The sequence below is a fragment of the Peromyscus eremicus genome, chromosome 1 (genome assembly GCF_949786415.1).
Source record: "Peromyscus eremicus chromosome 1, PerEre_H2_v1, whole genome shotgun sequence".
Taxonomy (NCBI): domain Eukaryota; kingdom Metazoa; phylum Chordata; class Mammalia; order Rodentia; family Cricetidae; genus Peromyscus; species Peromyscus eremicus.
In genome coordinates this window covers 139,884,575-139,903,360 of record NC_081416.1, presented here as the reverse complement: position 1 = coordinate 139,903,360, position 18,786 = coordinate 139,884,575, and the positions used below count along the sequence as shown (strand labels likewise).

At 35.4% G+C, this 18,786-nt stretch overlaps 1 protein-coding gene across 6 annotated transcripts in view; it reads left to right on the top strand.

The window, feature by feature from the left end:
• The window catches only part of Ube3a (ubiquitin protein ligase E3A), a 100,091-nt gene that overhangs the window by 71,039 nt on the left and 10,266 nt on the right, over positions 1 to 18,786 (top strand). For all 6 annotated transcript variants that reach the window (XM_059273616.1, XM_059273607.1, XM_059273599.1 and 3 more), the window contains 4 exons: positions 103 to 308; positions 1,139 to 1,303; positions 2,525 to 2,680; positions 2,792 to 2,865. In XM_059273616.1, coding sequence (XP_059129599.1) covers positions 103 to 308; positions 1,139 to 1,303; positions 2,525 to 2,680; positions 2,792 to 2,865 — 601 coding nt within the window. The remainder of the gene's footprint in view (positions 1 to 102; positions 309 to 1,138; positions 1,304 to 2,524; positions 2,681 to 2,791; positions 2,866 to 18,786) is intronic.

Below are 18,786 nucleotides of genomic sequence, written 5' to 3'. Positions count from 1 at the left end.
CTTAAATCTACTGCATTAAAATTCTGTTATTTTTTGTCAAAATTATTTTTAAATTTTTAGAGTTTCAAAAAGTACAAATTATTTTAAAACTTATTTTTATAGGTATGTTCACATATGATGAAGCTACAAAATTATTTTGGTTTAATCCATCTTCTTTTGAGACTGAGGGTCAGTTTACTCTGATTGGCATAGTCCTCGGTCTGGCTATTTACAATAACTGTATACTGGATGTCCATTTTCCCATGGTTGTCTACAGGAAGCTAATGGGGAAAAAAGGAACCTTTCGTGACTTGGGAGACTCCCACCCAGTAAGTTCTTTGTCATTCTTTAAATAGTCTCTAAGATACTATCTAAATACAGAAGTACATCTTAATTGATATAAAAATATGTTTTTGTTTGGGATCTTTTGTCAATACATACTGCTAACCAGTGTGGTAAAAATTCTTTTAATCTGTTTAAGTAATGAAAACTTAAATTTTTAAAGAGTATTGATTCTGTAGATTGGATCAAGCAACTTTTGATTGACTGCATAGTTAAATGTTGTAAACATTGTTTTCAATGTAACCTATGACTGCCTGGTAGAATGAGCATTGCTTGGTCCTTGATAGATACAGCTGATGTGTTTTTTTCCTCTGTGTACCTGGCCTCCAGCCTGGAGACACTGTGGATGTTCTAGAGCCCAGTATGAAATATGTTGCTGAGTTGATGATTTGAAGAATTTCTAAGCGAAGATTGACACATTATCAGTGACAGTGACATTTTTTTTTTCTTTTTTCTTTTTTTCTTTCCTGCTCTTTTCAAGACAGGGTTTCTCTATGTTACAGCAGTCATTCTATAAACTAGGCTGGCCTCGAATCCACAAGATCCACTGCCTCTACTTCTCGGGTGCTGGGATTAAAGGTGTGCACCACCACTGCCCAGCTCAGTGACAGTCTTTATGCCTTAATAAACTATTTGGGAGATGGAGGAATAATTTTGGCTTCATTTTTATTGACAAATTGTTTCTAAAAGGAATGAAAACAAGCTGTTGCTCTCTCTCTCTCTCTCTCTCTCTCTCTCTCTCTCTCTCTCTCTCTCTCTCTCTTAAAATGTCTTTTACAAGTCATTTGGTAACCTCACTTCTCTTTCTGATTGTTAGGTTTTATATCAGAGTTTAAAGGACTTATTGGAATATGAAGGGAATGTGGAAGATGATATGATGATCACTTTCCAGATATCACAAACAGATCTCTTTGGTAACCCAATGATGTATGATCTAAAGGAAAATGGTGATAAAATTCCAATTACAAATGAAAACAGGAAGGTAATAAAAATTTTCTGACATTGTTTTGTAAATATAATTTCAAAGCAGTTTTCTTAGAGTTTTCAAAGAATTATTTAATATGGCTTGAAGCGGTAACAAAAAAATCACATAAACAAATTTATGTAGATAGTAAAGGTACAGTTTGCTAACTCTTAGAGAAGAGCCAATGTCAGTATATACAATTAGTTTCTAATCCCTCTTTAGAGAGAGTACATTGACTAGGACAGAATGAATGCGTAAATATAACTATAGTGTAACACCAGAAACAGGGCATTACCATATTAAACTGTAGAGGTAATGGCCCAAGTGATTAAGGTCCTATTTAGTGTGTATACATATTTCCCATTTGAAATCTAATTATACATCTGAAAATTATTCTTTTCATTGGATTTAGTTTCTGTTAATTTAGAACAGTATTCATTTAGGAACAGGAAATAACTGAACAGAATAAGAAAATTACAATAAATAGTTTAACTTTTAAGAAATATGTAAGTTTATGTTACTACTTTTTTGGTAAAATATTACAATGTCAGAACACAGAATACATTTTTGTAATTTAATAGAATAGCTTAGCTTACCAACAAATAGTGTTTTTGCTGAACTGGATATAGTAAGTAGTTTACCAAAGTCTCTAGTAGAAAACATGAGATTCTGGTTTGCTCAAATTCAGTGTTCATATCTTAAACTTATATTTGCATACTTAGTTAAGGGACTTTGAAACATTGTGTTGAGGCTCTATTTTAATATTAAGTCATTTTAATCTTTTATATTAATCTTACTATTATAAAATTATATTTTATATTAATTCCTATTTAATTTACTCTCAGAATCATAATTTATATATTCTTGTATATGAACTATTTATAGATTAGTATCTATCAGAAGTGAGGAAAGTATCTTTTTTTGTATATACAAAAAATTGTGAAAGTTTCTTTGTATATACAACATTTTATTAATATTTGTAAGACTTTTGTCTTATATGCATGAATGTTTTGCCTGTGTATATGTTGGTGGGTTGTTTGCATGTATTGCCCATGGAGGCCAGAATGCTCTTAACTTCTGACCCATCTCTCCAAAATTTATTTTTTAACTTATTTTTAAAAAATACTCCTGAAGGATTTCTTTTGGGTGGGGCTAAAAGCGGCTATGTAAACCTAATAACTAATTGTGTTCACTTGTACTTGTATAGCATGTGATTTTTTGTTTTTAATGTTTATACAGGAATTTGTCAATCTCTATTCAGACTACATTCTCAATAAATCAGTAGAAAAACAGTTCAAGGCATTTCGCAGAGGTTTTCATATGGTGACTAATGAATCTCCCTTAAAGTACCTATTCAGACCAGAAGAGATTGAATTGCTTATATGTGGAAGCCGGGTAAGAAAGACATCTCCAAAAAACAAAACAAAACAAAAAAAAACCCTCATATTTTATTTTTTTAATAGTTTGCTGTAAATGTTAAGGTGTATTTTTTTCTATAATTTTCAGAACCTAGATTTCCAGGCACTAGAAGAAACTACAGAATATGACGGTGGCTATACCAGAGAATCTGTTTTGATTAGGTGAGGTGTTTTATTCTTAAGAAGATTTTATTCATCAAAGAAGTTTATGTGTACTGTTGTATTCAGACCTGTATCTGTCGGTATTGCTTCCCAAACAAGCAAGCTCAAAAGCTCTCATCTGTAAAAGTAGACCTGTATTAATATTACCGGTTTTCATACAATCTAATGATTTATTTAATTAAGTGGTTATATAAGTCTCATGTTTTCTCTTGCTTTTGGTTTATTTCTGGTAATATGTAAAGTGGTATATTTTTTGGTCTTTAAGATATTTTGGACGAATGATATGTACTGGTGCTTCTGAACAATTCTCAGAACAGTATCACTGATACTGTCTTTCTCTAGCCAAATACCCTGGTTATTGTTCCTACTTCTCTGTAATATCCAATTCTGAAAGATGGGTTTCCGATCCACTAATGTAACTGGTCAAAATGACAGATAGGCCCTTTTAGCATCCACTATTTGTTGTAAAGTCAGAGGCATTTAAACTGGAAGATCCCTCTAGAGCTGTAAGACTCAAGTATGTGAAGAACAGAATGCATATTAACTATGTCTAGTAATGATACATTATGTTTTTAGTTTTGTATCACAGTGTTATTTTATTATTTACCTAGGTTTGTAGAAGATTACTGTTGCTTTGCCCTTTCTAACAGCAGTCACAAGTGTGTTTACTAATGGCAGTCATTATATTGCTCCTAAAAACTCAGTTTCAAAGGTTATTCATAAAAGGACTGAAATAACATGGTAATAGTAAAGCCTTAATGGGAATATCATGACATTATTATTATAATTATCATATAATATTATAATTATCATAACATATATATATATGTATATTATATCTGTAATAATGTTGATCCAAGATAGGCCTTCTCAGAGAATTAATATGAGAAAACTAGCATTACAGTACATTTCATTTTAGACCAGTAGAAGTATCTTGGACTGTTATTTCTGAATCAGTTATCTTAGAAATCAAAGTTTTATGCTTTTGTAACAATTCCATTCTTATGTCATGCATATCTTAAGATTATCTGTGAATTCAGGCTTTAATGGCAAGAAAATTACAGCAGTAACAAAGGTTCAGACTTAACAGTTTATGGTATCTTATATCCTGTGAAACTACTTCAACTTTTTTTTTCTGTCACTATAAATACTGTGAAATCATTCATTGGAATTTATAGTTAGTAGGAGTCAAATACTAAAATAATCCTTTGCCCTAAAATCTTACAATACTGATATGTTGTTAATAATTATCTTGTGTATTCAGAATTTATAAAATCAGAATGCACAAGTAAGGTTTTATGCATGTATTTTTCATTTAGAAAAGTTCTACCTGTTTCCTTTTTTCTACTTAAGAGATTTTTTTTCTGATGTTCCATCCCCCTTTTGAGATTAGAGATAGCTGTTTTTTCATTTTTTGATTAATTAAATTTTATGTATATCAGTGTTTTGCCTGCATGTATATATGTATGAGGGTGTCAGATGCTGTAGTTGTAGGCAGTTGTGAGCTGCCGCGTGGATGCTAATAATTGAACCCAGGTCCTCTGCAAGAGCAGCCAGTCCTCTTAACTGCTGAGCCATCTCTCCAGCCCCAGCAATTTATCTTTTAATGGATAATTTCAACTTGAAAGGCTTGATTCAGCTCTGTATTTGATTTCTTCCCTACCTAATAAGTTTTTATTTGTACTTTGTTGTAGAGATACTTTAAACTTAACCATCTCTGCCTTTTAGTAATTTTTGCCCTAGGTGAAGATAGACAACTTTGTTAAATCATTTAATGCTATCAAATGATAATATTGTTATTTTTAGTCCACATTTTATTACTTGGAGTATTGATAAGTATTATCTGCAGTGCTCATCAATATTTGCTTTTCTAGAATTAGAGATATATATTTTATTGTATACCTTTCATGATAAATGAGTCTTTCTCATTACTAATTTTTTTGTTTACCAAAATTTTATAATAGCTTAATTGCTTTCTAAACAGTGGTTCTCTAAACATTATGAATATGGTGTTGGTGATAGTGGTGATAGTAATGTGTGAGGTAGCTTTTAGGTACAGTGAAATATACAGAACTTTACTGGACAATTTGGAGATTCAGATAATTACACCTTTGCAACAGCAAGATACAGACTATTATCCAAGTTCCTGTGGCTCTTTCCTGTTAATTCCTGTTCCTACGGGCAATCACCGTTTAGATTTCTGTAACAGTGGATTTTTTTTCCTTTCTTTCTTTTTTTTTGGGGGGGGTTGTTATTGAATTAAATATATATGGAGTCATTTTTGAAATCTATTCATGCTATTACTCTAATTTACATTGTGAGTTTTTTATGGCAAAGTAATGTTTTAGATGAATGTATGATGTTTGCTTATCCATCCTCCTATTATTGATGGCAATTAGATTTTCTTAAGGTTAGAACTATTACAAATAAAGTTATCCAGTCTTGTTGTTGAAGTGTTTTCATTTCTCTTATACAAACATAGGAGGTAGAGGTTTGTGTTTTAAGCTTTTTAACTTTTTCTTTTTTTTTTGTTTTTGTTTTTGTTTTTGCTAAATGATAGTGCCATTTCACCCTAGGATGACCAGCAATGTCAGAGCTCTCAGCTCTATATCTCTTTTAGTCTTTGGTCATGTTATTCTTTAGTTCTCTTGGAGGAATGTGAAATAAAATCTCAACTGTAGTTTAAATTTGCATATCTCTGATGACTCATGATGTTGAGCTGGCTTCACTTTTTTTTTTTTTTTTTGCCATTACTTTGTTAACTGTCTTCCCCGTTTTTCACTGATTATGATTTTTTCTTTTAAAATATATTCTTGATAAAAGATTGTTGCTAACATGTTATACATGTGTTCTTCTAGTTTGTAGCTTTCTTTTCCCCATTGAATTTCTTTTTTGTTGAAAATGAATTATTTGTTAATTCTAGATTAGAATACTGTTCTAAGTATTCTTATGTCTTTTGGTCAGATTCACATCTTCTTGATTCTTTACATTATAGAACAGGTCTTTAAATCAGAAGGTGTAAGTGACCACCTTTACTTTTTCCTTGTTCTCAATTCCTTTTACTGTTTTTACTTCCATAGAAATATTAAAATCTGTTTCTGAATTTTACATGAATAGAGTAAAATTCCTTTGAGATTTTGATTTGAATTACTTTGATTGAATAAATCAATCTGAGAATTGTGGTGATATATTGTGTCCCCCAATATACTGTGTCTCCCAATAAAATTTACCTGAGAGATCAGGGAAATTGGGAAAGCCACAACTAACCTCACCTCACCAACTCCGCAGCTTCCAAAGAACGAGCTACTTCCTGTCTACCCATGCCTATATACCTTGCTGTTCTGCCATCTGATTTGCTGTCTCTATCCAGCTACATCATTTCCCCTTTCTGCCCAGGTCTATCACTTCCTGTCTGTCTGTACAGACCTACAGACCTCCATGGTTAACTAGTGTTGGAATTTAAGGCATGTGCCACCATGTCTGACACTTTTCCCAGTGTGGCCTTGAACTCACAGAGATCCAGACAGACCCCTGCCTGCCAAAATAAGATTAAAGATGTGTGCTACTATTGTCTGACTTCTGTGGTTTCTAGGCTGGCCTTTTTCTCTGATCCTCAGGTAAATTTTATTGGGAGACAGAGTATATTGGGGAACACAATACATTACTATAGAGAATTGTCATTTTCACCAGTTTGGATTCTCTAAACCTCAAGCATGACATAGACCTTTCCATTTATTATGCATTAGTTTCTCCTAGCATTGTCTTGTAATTTTAGTGCTGAAATAATGTATGCTTTAGTCAGGAATAAATATTAATCTGACATGTTTCTTATGTGTTATTTTTTATTTCTGAGACCAAGCTTATAATTCTTAAATTGTATTAAAGAACCTTATCAGATAATTCAAACATCTTATTGATATCTATGTTGGCATCAGTTGTTTTCATTTCCTGGATTCTGGTATGCTAGTATTTTTGTTTCATTTTTGTCTTTTGAAGGTTTTGTTATTGTTTTGTTTTATCTAAAATAGTTTTTTTCATATAATATATTCTGGTTACAATTTTACCCTCTCCCTACTTCTCCCAGGTCCTCCCACCTCTCCTCCATCTGGATTACACCTTTTCTTTCTCTTGTAAGAAATCAAACAGGCATCTAAGGAATAATATTAAAATAAATGAAAAAACAAATTGGAATATGACAAAACCAAGAAAAAGAGCCAAAGAAAAAAGGCACAAGAAACACATATAGATGTATACTCAGGAATCTTATAAAAACCCAAACCATAAAGCCATAATACATAATCAGAGGGTCTTTAAGTAGGGAAAGAAACCCCCTGACTTACCATTATGAGTTGAAGAACCTCTGTAGATGCTGGTGAATTAGGTTTGTGTTGGCCATCTATTGATGGACACGGGGCCCACCCATATGAGTAGTTCGTTTCTCCATTGAGACTCCCTTGGAGAAAACCAGTTTTTCATTTGCAAGTGGCTATCAGTTAGAGATCGCTTCTAGGTTAGGGATGGTTGTATGTGTTCACTTCTCCTTTCAGCTCTAGGACCACATCTGGTGCATACCAGACAGGCTCTGTGCATGCTGCCACAGTCTCTGAGTTCATATGTGCAGCAGCTCTGTTGTATCAAAAAGGCCTTGATTCCTTAGTGTTCTCCATTCCCTCTGGTTCTTAACACTCTTTCCCCTTCCATAGAGTTCTCTGAGCCCAGTAGGGAGGTGATTTGATGAAGACATCCCCTTTAGAGCTGAGTGTTCCAAAGTCTTCTGTGTATTTTCTGGCTGCAGGTCTACTGTATTTGTTCCTTTCTGCTTCAGGAGGAAGCTTCCCTGATGGTGGCCGAGCACAGCACAGCTCTATGAGTGTAGCAGAATGTTGTTTGGAGTCATTTTACTCCTACATTCCTTTAGCAGAACAGTAGTACTTGATTTTCCCCTAGGTTCTTGGGCTATTTAGTGTCAGGTTCATAGCCACCTGAGCAATGATGGGTATGGATTCCAGCTCATGGAGGAGGCCTTCCTTAATTCAATTCAGATATTAGATGGTTATTCCCACAAACTTTGTACTGTTATTACACCAGTGTATCTTGCAGGCAGATCACTCTTGTAGATCAAAGGGTTTGTATCTGGTTGATGTTTAACTTTCTCTTTTGGTAGTATGCAGAGTACCTTCCAGTACCATGAATAGTAATTGATAGGAAGTTTTTTGTTGTTGTTGTTTTGTTTTTAATCATATCTTGAACATTTCAGCTGTTAAGAGATTCATGATCCCATTTAAATTGTTTAATAGGCAGTCATTCTGTTAGGGTAGTTCACTTTTGTAAATTGTTCCACTGACTATGTGACGTTCTCACACTTCGGTTCTCATTTGTACTGTTATTGTTGTTTTAATCTCGTTCTGCTCAGGCTCCGGCAAGTCCCTTCTGGTACTGCTTGCAAAGTCTTTTCTCAACTTAGCTATATATACATCTTGTCTTTAAGTAGAGAAAGAACATTCCCCAGCTATTTGTATGTTATAGAATATGTACTTCGTGTAGCTAGTTGTTCCTGGTGCCCCTAGCAGTACCTCAGCCCATGTGTTTTTTTTAATTTTGTTTTGTTTTCCCCATTTCTGATTTTTTTTTCTTCTTTATTTTTCAATTTTCACACCAACCACAGTTTCCCCTCTCTCTTCCCTTCCTCTTCCTCCTCCACCCTACTCCCCAGCCAGTCCTCAAGGAGCATAAGGCCTCCCAATGGGGAGTCAACAAAGTCTGGCATATCAAGTTGAGGCAGGATCAAGCCCCTCCCCCCTGCATCAAGTCTGAGCAAGATATCCCTCCATAGGGAATGGGCTCCAAAAACCAGTTCATGCACTAGTGATAAATCCTCATCCCACTTCTAGGCCCCCACCACCACCACCAAACCAACCAAGCCACACAATTGTCACCCACATGCAGAGGGCCTATTTTGGTCCCATGTAGGTTTCCCAGCTGTTAGTCGAGAATCCATGAGCTCCCACCAGCTTGGGTCAGCTGTCTCTGTGGGTTTACCCATCATGATGTTGACCCCCCTTGCTCATATTTTTGGGGTCACTTATGTATACTATCATATCATCAGCAAATACTGAAAGTTTGACTTCTTCCTTTCCAATTTGTATCCCCTTGATCTCCTTTTGTTGTCTTATTGCTGTAGCTAGAACTTTGAGTACTATATTGAGTAGATATGGAGAGAGTGAGCAGTCTTGTCTTGTTCCTTGTTTTAGTGGAATCGCTCTGATTTTTCTCTCCATTTAGTTTGATATTGGCTGTCAGCCTGCTGTAAATTTCCTTTATTATGTTTAGGTATGTTCCTTGTATATGTGATCTCTCCAAGACCTTTATCATGAAGGGGTGTTGGATTTTGTCAAAGCCTTTTTCAACATCTAACGAGATGATCATGTGGGTTTTTTCTTTCAGTTTGTTTATATGGTGGATTACATTGACAGATTTTTGTATGTTGAACCATCCCTGTTCAGGATGAAGCCTACTTGATCATGGTGAATGATTTTTTTGATCTGTTCTTGGACTTGGTTTGCCAGTATTTTATTGAGTATTTTGTTCATGAGGGAGACTGGTCTGTAATTCTCTTTTTTTGTTGCATCTTTGTGTGGTTTGGGTATCAGGGTAACTGTAGCCTCATAAAAAGAGGTTGACAATGTTCCTTCTGTTTCTATTGTGTGGAATAATTTGAGGAGTATTGGTATTAACTATTCTTGAAATTCTAGTAGAATTCTGCACTGAAACCATCTGGCCCTGGCTTTTTGTTGTTTGACTTTTAATGACTGCTATTTCCTTGGGAGTTATAGTTCTATTTAAGTTGTTAATGTGATCTTGATTTAATTTTGGTAAGTGTACCTATCCAGAAAATTGTTCATTTCTTTTACATTTTCCAATGTTTGTGGAATACAGGTTTTTGAAGTATGACCTGATGACTCTCTGGATTTCCTCAGTGTCTATTTTTATGTCCCTCTTTTCATTTCTGATTTTGTGAATTTGGATATTCTCTCTGCCTTTTGGTTAGTTTGGATAAGAGTTTGTCTGTCTTGTTTTTTCTTTCTTTTTTTTTTTCATTTTTCTTTATTAAATTTTCTATTCGCTGTACATACCACCCACAGATCCCCCCTCCTCCCTCCTCCCACCTCTCAGCCCTCCCTCCCAAGCCACTCCACATCTCCCAAATCAAGGTCTCCCATGGGGAGTCAGCAGAGTCCAGCACACTGAGCCTAGGCAGGTCCAAGCCCCTCCCCACTGCACCAAGGCTGCGCAAGGCGTCACATCACAGGCACCGGGCTCCCAAAAGCCTGTCCATGCACCAGGGACGGATCCCGAACCCCCTGCCTGGGTGCCCCCCAAATAGTTCCAGCCAAACAACCGTCTTCCATATCCAGAGGGCCTAGTCCAATCCCATTGGGGCTCCACAACCACTAGTCTACAGTTCATGGGCTTCCACTAGTGTGGCCAGTCATTTCTGCACGTCTTCCCATCATGATCTCGACGTACCCCGCCTGCAGAATCCCTCCTCTCTCTCATGTATTGGATTCAGCCTGGCGCCTGGCCATGGATCTCTGCATCTGCCTCCATCAGTCACTGGACAAAGGCTCTATGATGACAGGGTATTCGCTAGACTGGTCGTCAGAGTAGACCAGTCCAGGCACCCTCTAGACCACTGCCAGCACTCCAAGGTGGGGTCGTCCTTGTAGATTCCTGAGAGCTTTCCCGGCACCTTGCCTCTATTCCCATGATGTCCTCATCTATCATGCTATCTCCCTCCCTGATTTTCTCAAAGAACCAACTCTTTGTTTCTGTTTATTGATTCAGCCCTCAGTTTGATTATTTCCTGTTGTCTACTCTTCCTGGATAAGTTTGCTTCTTTTTGTTCTAGAGCTGTCAGGTGCACTGTTTAAGTCGCTAGTGTGAGATTCCTCCAACTTCTTTATGCAGGTATTTAGTGCTATGAACTTTACTCTTAGCATTGCTTTCAGTGTCTCATAAGTTTGGATATGTTGTGCTCTCATTTTCACTGAATTCTAGGAAATCTTTAATTTTTTTATTTCTTCCTTGAACCAGTGGTGATTCAGGTCAGTAGTTCTGTTTCCATGAGATTGTAGGCTTTATGTGATTTGTGTTGTTGTATTCTAACTTTAAGCGATGGTGATCTGATAAGATACAGGGGGTTATTCAATTTTTTTTGTATCTGTTGAGATTTGCTTTATGACAGAGTATGTGGTCAATTTTAGAGAAGGTTCTATGAGATGCTGAGAAGAAGGTATATTCTTTTGTGTTTGGGTGAAATGTTTTATAGATGTCTCTTAAGTTCATTTGAGTCATAGTATCTGTTAGTTTCCTTATTTCTCTGTTAAGATTCCGACTGACAGACCTATCCATTGATGAGAGTGGGGTGTTGAAATCTCCCACTATTAGTGTGTAGGGTTTGATGTGTGTTTTAAGCTTTAGTAATCTTTCTTTTACAAATGTGGGTGCCCTTGTATTTGGGGCCTTCATCTTGATGGATTTTTCTTGTGATGAATATGAAAATGTCCTTCTTGTGGGTGTTGCTGACTTCCTTGGGTTGAAGTTTTCCTTCTCATACTTTCTGTTGGGCTGGATTTATGAATTGGTATTGTTTAAATCTGGTTTTATCATGGAATATCTTATTTTCTCTGTCTATGGTGATTGAATGCTTTGCTGGGTATAATAATCTGGGCTGGCATTTGTGGTTTCCCAGTGTCTGAATAATGTCTGTCCAGGACTATCTGGCTTTCATAATCTCCTTTGAGATGTTGGGTGTAATTCTCATAGGTCTTCCTTTATATGTTACTTGGGCTTTTTCCTTTGCAGCTCTTAATATTCTTTCTTTATCATCCATGTTTAGTGTTTTGATTATTATGTGGCGAGGATTATTTTTTATTTTTGGTCTAGTCTATTTGGTATTCTGTATGCTTCTTGTACCTTCACAGGCACGTCCTTCTTTAGGTTGGGAAAGTTTTCTTCAGTGATTTTGTTGAATATATTTTCTGTGCCTTTTAGCTAGAATTCTCCTTCATTTGGTCTTGTCATGGTGTCCCAGATTTCCTGGATGTTTTCTTGGATTTAACATTTTCTTTGACCAATATATCTTCAACACCTGAGGTTCTCTCTTCCATCTCTTGCATTATGTTGGTTATGCTTGCATCTGTAGTTCATTGTTTATTTACTCAGATTTTCTATTTCTAGCATTCCCTCAGTTTGTGTTTTCTTTATTGCCTCTCTTTCAGTTTTCAAGTCTTGAACTGTTTTCTTCACCTGTTTGTTTTTTCTTGGCTTTCTTTAAGGGATTTATTGATTTCTTCCAATGTTTTGTTTGTCTTGTCCTCCATTTCTTCAGGTGAATTTTTCAATTCATCTTTAAGGGCCTCTTTTATTTTCATGATTTTTTTGTATTTTTTTTAAAAATTCATTTTTCATACCGACTGCAGATCCCCTCTCATCCCTCCTCCCGCTCCCCTCCCCCAGACTTCTCCTCTTTGACCCACTCCTCATCTCCTCCTCCAAAAGGGTAAGGCCTCCCATGGGGAGTCAGCAAAGCCTGGTACATTCAGTTGAGGCAGGACCAAGCCCCTTCCCCCTGCATCAAGACTGAGCAAGGAGTCCCAACATAGGTAATGGGCTCCAGAAAGCCAGCTCATGCACCAGGGATAGATCCTGATCCTACCACCAGTGGCCCCTCAAACAGACCTAGCTACACAACTTGTCTCCTATGTGCAGAGGGCCTAGTCTGTTCCCATGCAGGTTCCACAGCTGTCGTTCTAAAGTTTGTGAGTTCCTGTGAGCTTGGTTCAGTTGTCTCTGTAGATTTCCCCATCATGATCTTGACCACCCTTTGCTCATATAATCCCTCTTGCCTCTCTTCATGAAGTTATTTTTAAGGTCATTTTTTTCTGCTTCATTTTCACTTGGATGTTCAGGTCTTGCTGTTATAGAACCACTAGGTTCTGGTGGTGCCATATTGCCCTTTATGTTGTTGAATTTATTCTTACACTGCTGGGTGTGGAGTAATTATAGGTACAGGTGTTGACTCTTCCTCCAATTGGTGCAGGTGATGTCTGTGCCTAGCTAGGGGCTGCTCTTCCTCAAAATGGTGTAGGTGGAGCCTGTGCCTCTGTGGGGGCCTTTGATGCTGCAGGGAAGGTGGTGGAGTGGCATGACTGCAGGAATCTTGCCTGCTGCTGACTGGCTGCTGGGGTTCCCAGCCCATGTGTTTATCTTAGGCTTACCTAAGGGTCTCTAATGCTCAAAGGATAGCATTTCAGGGACAGAACTAGTCATAGCAGAATCTTCTTCAGTGCTTAGTAACAACAAAGAATGTCGAGTATGGTGCACAACTTCTTTGATTTTTAATCTTTCTGTCTTAGGTTTTTAAAAGATTGCAAATTTTTTATGTTTACTCTTAATGTATATTTTTAAATTTACCTTTAGTTTATTTTTGGCATGATTTCAAAAATTTATTTCTTGTTATACCTTAGTTTTTTCACATCTTTTAAAGCTTTCTTTCTGTTAATGTCTAATACACTTTGCATTTCTGAACTAGTTGTTCTTTCATAGACTCTGTTATTTCAAAATTTTACTTTTAGTTTATTATGTTTATAGCCTTAGTTTTCATGTTTTTATAGTTTTCATCTCTTGTTGATATCTTCTAAATGGACAAAGTTCTCATGCATATACTATTTAATAAAATGTGTGTGATGTTTTATTTTAATCCCCAGTTTTGTTTTTCATTTCTTTTTTAAAAAGTAACTTTATTACCAATTTACATTGTAGAATAAAATTATCTTTCAGTAAATTAAAATATGAGACAACTCAAAAATAGAACACAATAACTAATTATTTATAGACTTACTTTAAAAGATAGAGTTGTTTTTTAATTTTATGTATATGGGTGGCTTGCCTACATATGTCCATGCAATGTGTGTGCAGTGTCTGCTGAGGCCAGAGGATGGAGTTAGATCCCCTAGCACTATAGTTGAAGATTGTTATAAGCCCTCATTGTAGGTATTGTAAATCCAACCTGGGACCCCTGCAACAGCAGAGGGTACTCTTAACCACTGTACAACCTCTCCAGGTCTACTTCTTGAATTTTAAATTAAAAATTGTATTACTTTTTCTTATATCTAATTCTCTTAGATCTTGAGGCCTTCAATTATTTGGAAGTCGTTGCTCCTCCATGGAATACAAATAGTTTTCTTGTAATGTGTTCAGCAGGACCACACTATACATTTGTGAATATTACATGCTATGCATGTTTTTAAAGCTGCAAGCTGTGTTTGGCAATTGTTTCTTAAAAGTCACTTTTGATTTGTTGTTGCTTTCTATGTTCCTTCCCCATGAAAAGAATGATACTCCATCAGTATATCTTCTTCAGAAAGACTTTGAAACTGTAGCAGTCAAAATTACATACTATTATGGTAAAAAGGGGCCATTCATATTGATAGGTTCCAATTTCATTATCTGTTATGTTAGATTAATTTTTTATGTAAATGCTCATAAATTAATTTTTAATTCAAAATAATATATACTGTAAGTATAATTGCTATAAACATGGGAAATCCACAGCCTGTGTTTTAAATTCTGAGAAAATGAGTAAAGTTTTCACCCTTGTTAAATACTTCTTGACTTCTGCACAGCATAATGATAAATCTGATGTTCATTTGTAAAAATATCTATTTAGTTGAACTTCTATTTTGAAGACTTAGAGAAAGGAATTAGCAAGTCAATATAGTGGTACCTCTGGTCCTTATCTGTTTGTTTGTTTGTTTTTTGGCCTCCTCATAGAAAAGATGTATATAGTAAGAAACTTAGAGAAAGTACTGAAGGGGGAAGGAAAGGAAGCCCATCTGTTGTCTACTCGAAAAGAGAAAAATGGTTTCTCCCACCCCATGGAGAAAACATTTTAGTAGACTAAAAGATCAAGTGACAGTTTTTATTTTGTACAATAAAAATAGAAGTACTAACTAGCTAGCTACATAACATTTTTGTTTAGTTTACTCATGTTCTTCCTTCTTCTGGTAAATAATACCAATAAGCTTCTCCTTTCAAGCTACTGGCCATATTCTCCATCCTGCAATATTTCTATCTCAGATCACCTTGGAATTTCTGGCTCTGGTGCTCCTATTACTTTAAATCTAAGGGGTATACTTGTACAATTGATAGGTTTTTGTTTTTCCAGCTTTTTGAAACATTGCGCTTCTGATTTGATTTGCTCTTCATCTTCCACAGCGAAGTCAATCATAGTGCTACTTCCCTTTTTTCTCCTCAACTTTTTTCTTTTGTAGGACAACTTCAGTTTATTTTATTTCAAACTGAGTTAGTAACTCTTGTTTTTTAATTCTTCTTTGTGCTTCTCTTTCCTTAGCTGTTTGTTCAAATATGGTTTTCATGCTCACCTTATGAGTAGATCTTCATTTTTTTTTTGCAAGTTTTAGATCCATTTGTCTTGTGAAAGTTTTCTGTTTCTCTTTAATTTCAAATTCAATTGCAGTCCTTTTTGCTTGTTCTTCTCTATTTTTCAGAGCTATTAACTTTTTTCAAACTTTTTTTTTAGGGTTTTTAGTGTGAATAGAACTACTGCTTTTAATTTGATTAGTTCTTCATATTCTCTGCTCAGTCAAAAGGTGTCATTTTCTTCCTCTTTTCCCATTTCTTGTCTTAGTTCTCTGTTGTTTTTGTTTGTTTTCTGTTTCTAGCTTATATTCCTGTTGCTCCTTTGTTAATCATTCTTCTTCTTCCATTTTTGACTTTAGTTTTCTTAAAAAATAATTTCCAGCTGTCTTAGTATACGATATTGTTTTAAACATCTCTGGAATCATCCAATACCTTACTTCTCCTTGATTCAGTAGATGAGTTTTTTTCCTTCTTCAGTCTCCTTTCAGTCTCATCTGTTTTCTTCTTTGTCTTTTCTTCTTTGCCTTTCTGCTTTGTCAAAACTGAGTTTTGAGTTTTTCAGGGCTATGCTCTTTACATTTGTGTGTGTGTGTGTGTGTGTGTGTGTGTCTTTGGTTTTTTCCCTCACATCTAGCCTGTTCAAAAGCACTCTTCACTTTAAATGTCATGTTTCTTCTTCCTCTTGCATCTTTCAATTTTTCTGTCTTTGTTGCCCAGTTCTTCAGTTCTTTTCTTAATTCTGTCTCTAGATCTCCAAAATTGCCTTTTCTAGATATATGATTTGACAGGTACCACTGTTAAAAGCAGTGAATCATCTCCTTCCTCTGATGACGGTTTTAGTTCCTGTATTATGTTCTTAATTTGCTCAGCTATTTACTAATTCACCTTCCCTTTTTCTTTTCTTTTCTTTTTTTCTTTTTTTTTCTTTTTTTCCAAGACAGGGTTTCTTTGTGTAGCTTTGCACCTTTCCTGGAACTCCCTCTGTAGTCTAGGCTGGCCTCGAACTCACAGAGAGATCCGCCTGCCTCTGCCTCCTGAGTGCTGGGATTAAAGGTGTGTGCCACCACTGCTCGGCCCCCTTTTTCTTTTTATAAAAATACATCCTCCTCCCTTCTGCATGTTCATTCCTTTAATTCTTTCTGTCTTCGTTTCTACATTTCAGCAAATTTGTCTTTAAACCTCTCTGTCACCTTGAAGACTGTGCCTTTTTGACTTTAGAAAATGTGTCTTATTATGAGAAGCAAACATTTCTTTTAAGTGAAATATTCATATTTGCTATATGTGGTTTGGGCTTATGAAGCCTTGTATATTTTTGTACCCATCCAGTTCACAATCTGTCATTGAAGGGTGTCAGGGCAGGAACCATAACAACACTACTTGGCTGATTCACTGCCCCCTAACTCCTTCCTCATTTTCCTTCTGTCTTATTTGCAGTAGACTGAGATAAACAAAACATTAATGTAGGTGTCTGATTTTCCTAATTAAATTTGTTCTGGCCGGGCGGTGGTGGCGCACGCCTTTAATCCCAGCACTCGGGAGGCAGAGCCAGGTGGATCTCTGCGAGTTCGAGGCCAGCCTGGACTACCAAGTGAGTCCCAGGAAAGGCGCAAAGCTACACAGAGAAACCCTGTCTCGAAAAACCAAAAAAAAAAAAAAAAAAAAAAAAAAAAATTTGTTCTGTTGACAGAGATTGTAGAGCTAAAGCAAAATAGCTGTGATTGATAGTTCTTTGCCTTGTATGTATCTTATTTTTGTCTGTCTTTCCTTAATCCATTATTTCACTATTTAACCTGAGATTACAAAAATGTTGATTTAAGGAAACAGTATCTGATCATTTTACATCGTCATTCTCCTATTTTCCTATCTTTTTTCGTATCAGCAAGTACTATTTTATTGCCTTAAGAAAGGAGTTTGTTGAAAAGGTAAAGTCAAATCTATTTACGTTTGAGAAAATGAAGAGATAATGTGGTAATTTAAATAATGTTAGGCGAGTTTATTTTTGTGTTCAAATACTATGAATTCATGGATTTTTTTTTTTTTAAAGTAGTGTATGTGTTTTAGGATCGTATTTTTAACATGACACATAACTCCAGTAAAGTTTGAAGTTTTGGCTTATCTTGAATAAAACATAAAAGAAATAAAAGAAATGATTAGAGAATTGCATTTAGGAATATGATTTACTATTGAATGTTATTGCTGGTAGGACTTGTCAAGGAACAAACCTAGAAATAATCTTCTTTTAAGTATATCTCAGAAGCAATCCCTCATTAATGTAGAAGTTACTTCTGCAACATTTTTGCTTGCCTACTACTGCCACAAAGTATTGATGCAATGTAGGTTTTTAAATCTTCATGGACATGTATTTTTTTTCTTTAATACATGGACTGTATTAACTATCTGTATTTTTAATATTAATATTTTTAATATTACTGTTCAGTTACTGATCTTTTTCCTTTTTGTTTGTTTGTTTTGACAAGATCTTGCCTAGGCCTAACTTTTGCCTCCACCTCATAAGTGCTGAATTAATTATAGGAATATCTTTTACATATCCTTTCCCTTATCCTTTTTTTACATATCCTTTTCTTACACATTAAAGACATTGGTCCTTATGATAGAAAAATTTACAGAATTTTTTCTACATTGCCATTTATCTTTATTTATTAGGGTTTTTACTAAGTGAAAGGTTTTGTCAGTGTACTTATTAATTTTTTTCTATTCTACTTTGATATGCATTTCTTTAATTTCAATTATTTTATCTCCTCTCTCTCCCCCTCCCTTACCTACCCCCATCTTGCCTTTTGTTTTTAGACTGATGTCAGATACAAATACTGGATGATTGTCAAATAGAAATGACTTCTTTTTTCTCCTTTGCTCACTTCATTCATAAATCATCTATTATTTCCAGATTTCCTATGCATAGTGCTTCAGAATTTTCTAGTATTTTCATTTCCATTTGAATGTATTCATCTCTTTATTTTTGATCCATGGCATTCTTTGTGGCTGAACTTTTCATGTTAAAGTTTAAATTATTCATGATTCAGTCTCTCTTATGTACTTTCCTATGCCAGAAAGCTTTGTTTCTTATTTGCAGGACTCCTCATAATATTTGTATTAGTATTTAAAATTACATTTTTTTTCTCATTTACTTTTTTTATATTTTTTTGCCTGGACCTGCTGTTAATAAATGTCATGGGGGAGCAAAGTATTCTAGAGTCACTTTAAGTGGTTTCTCTGTTGAAGGGGGGTCCCTTTTACTGCTGTACAATGTTTCATTAACATTTGGTTCTGCTTTACACGATCCAGTGCTCTCTAGGTTTTTAACTATATCTTATTTTAGTTGGAATCCCTTTCATCAGGCATATCTATCCCTTTTGAAAAACTTTGCCACCCCTTCCTTTACAACTTCTATGCCTGCCATTTTGTTTGGTCCTAGTATGGTCCCTAACTCTTTTTATCTTCTGTCTTTGGAGATTTATG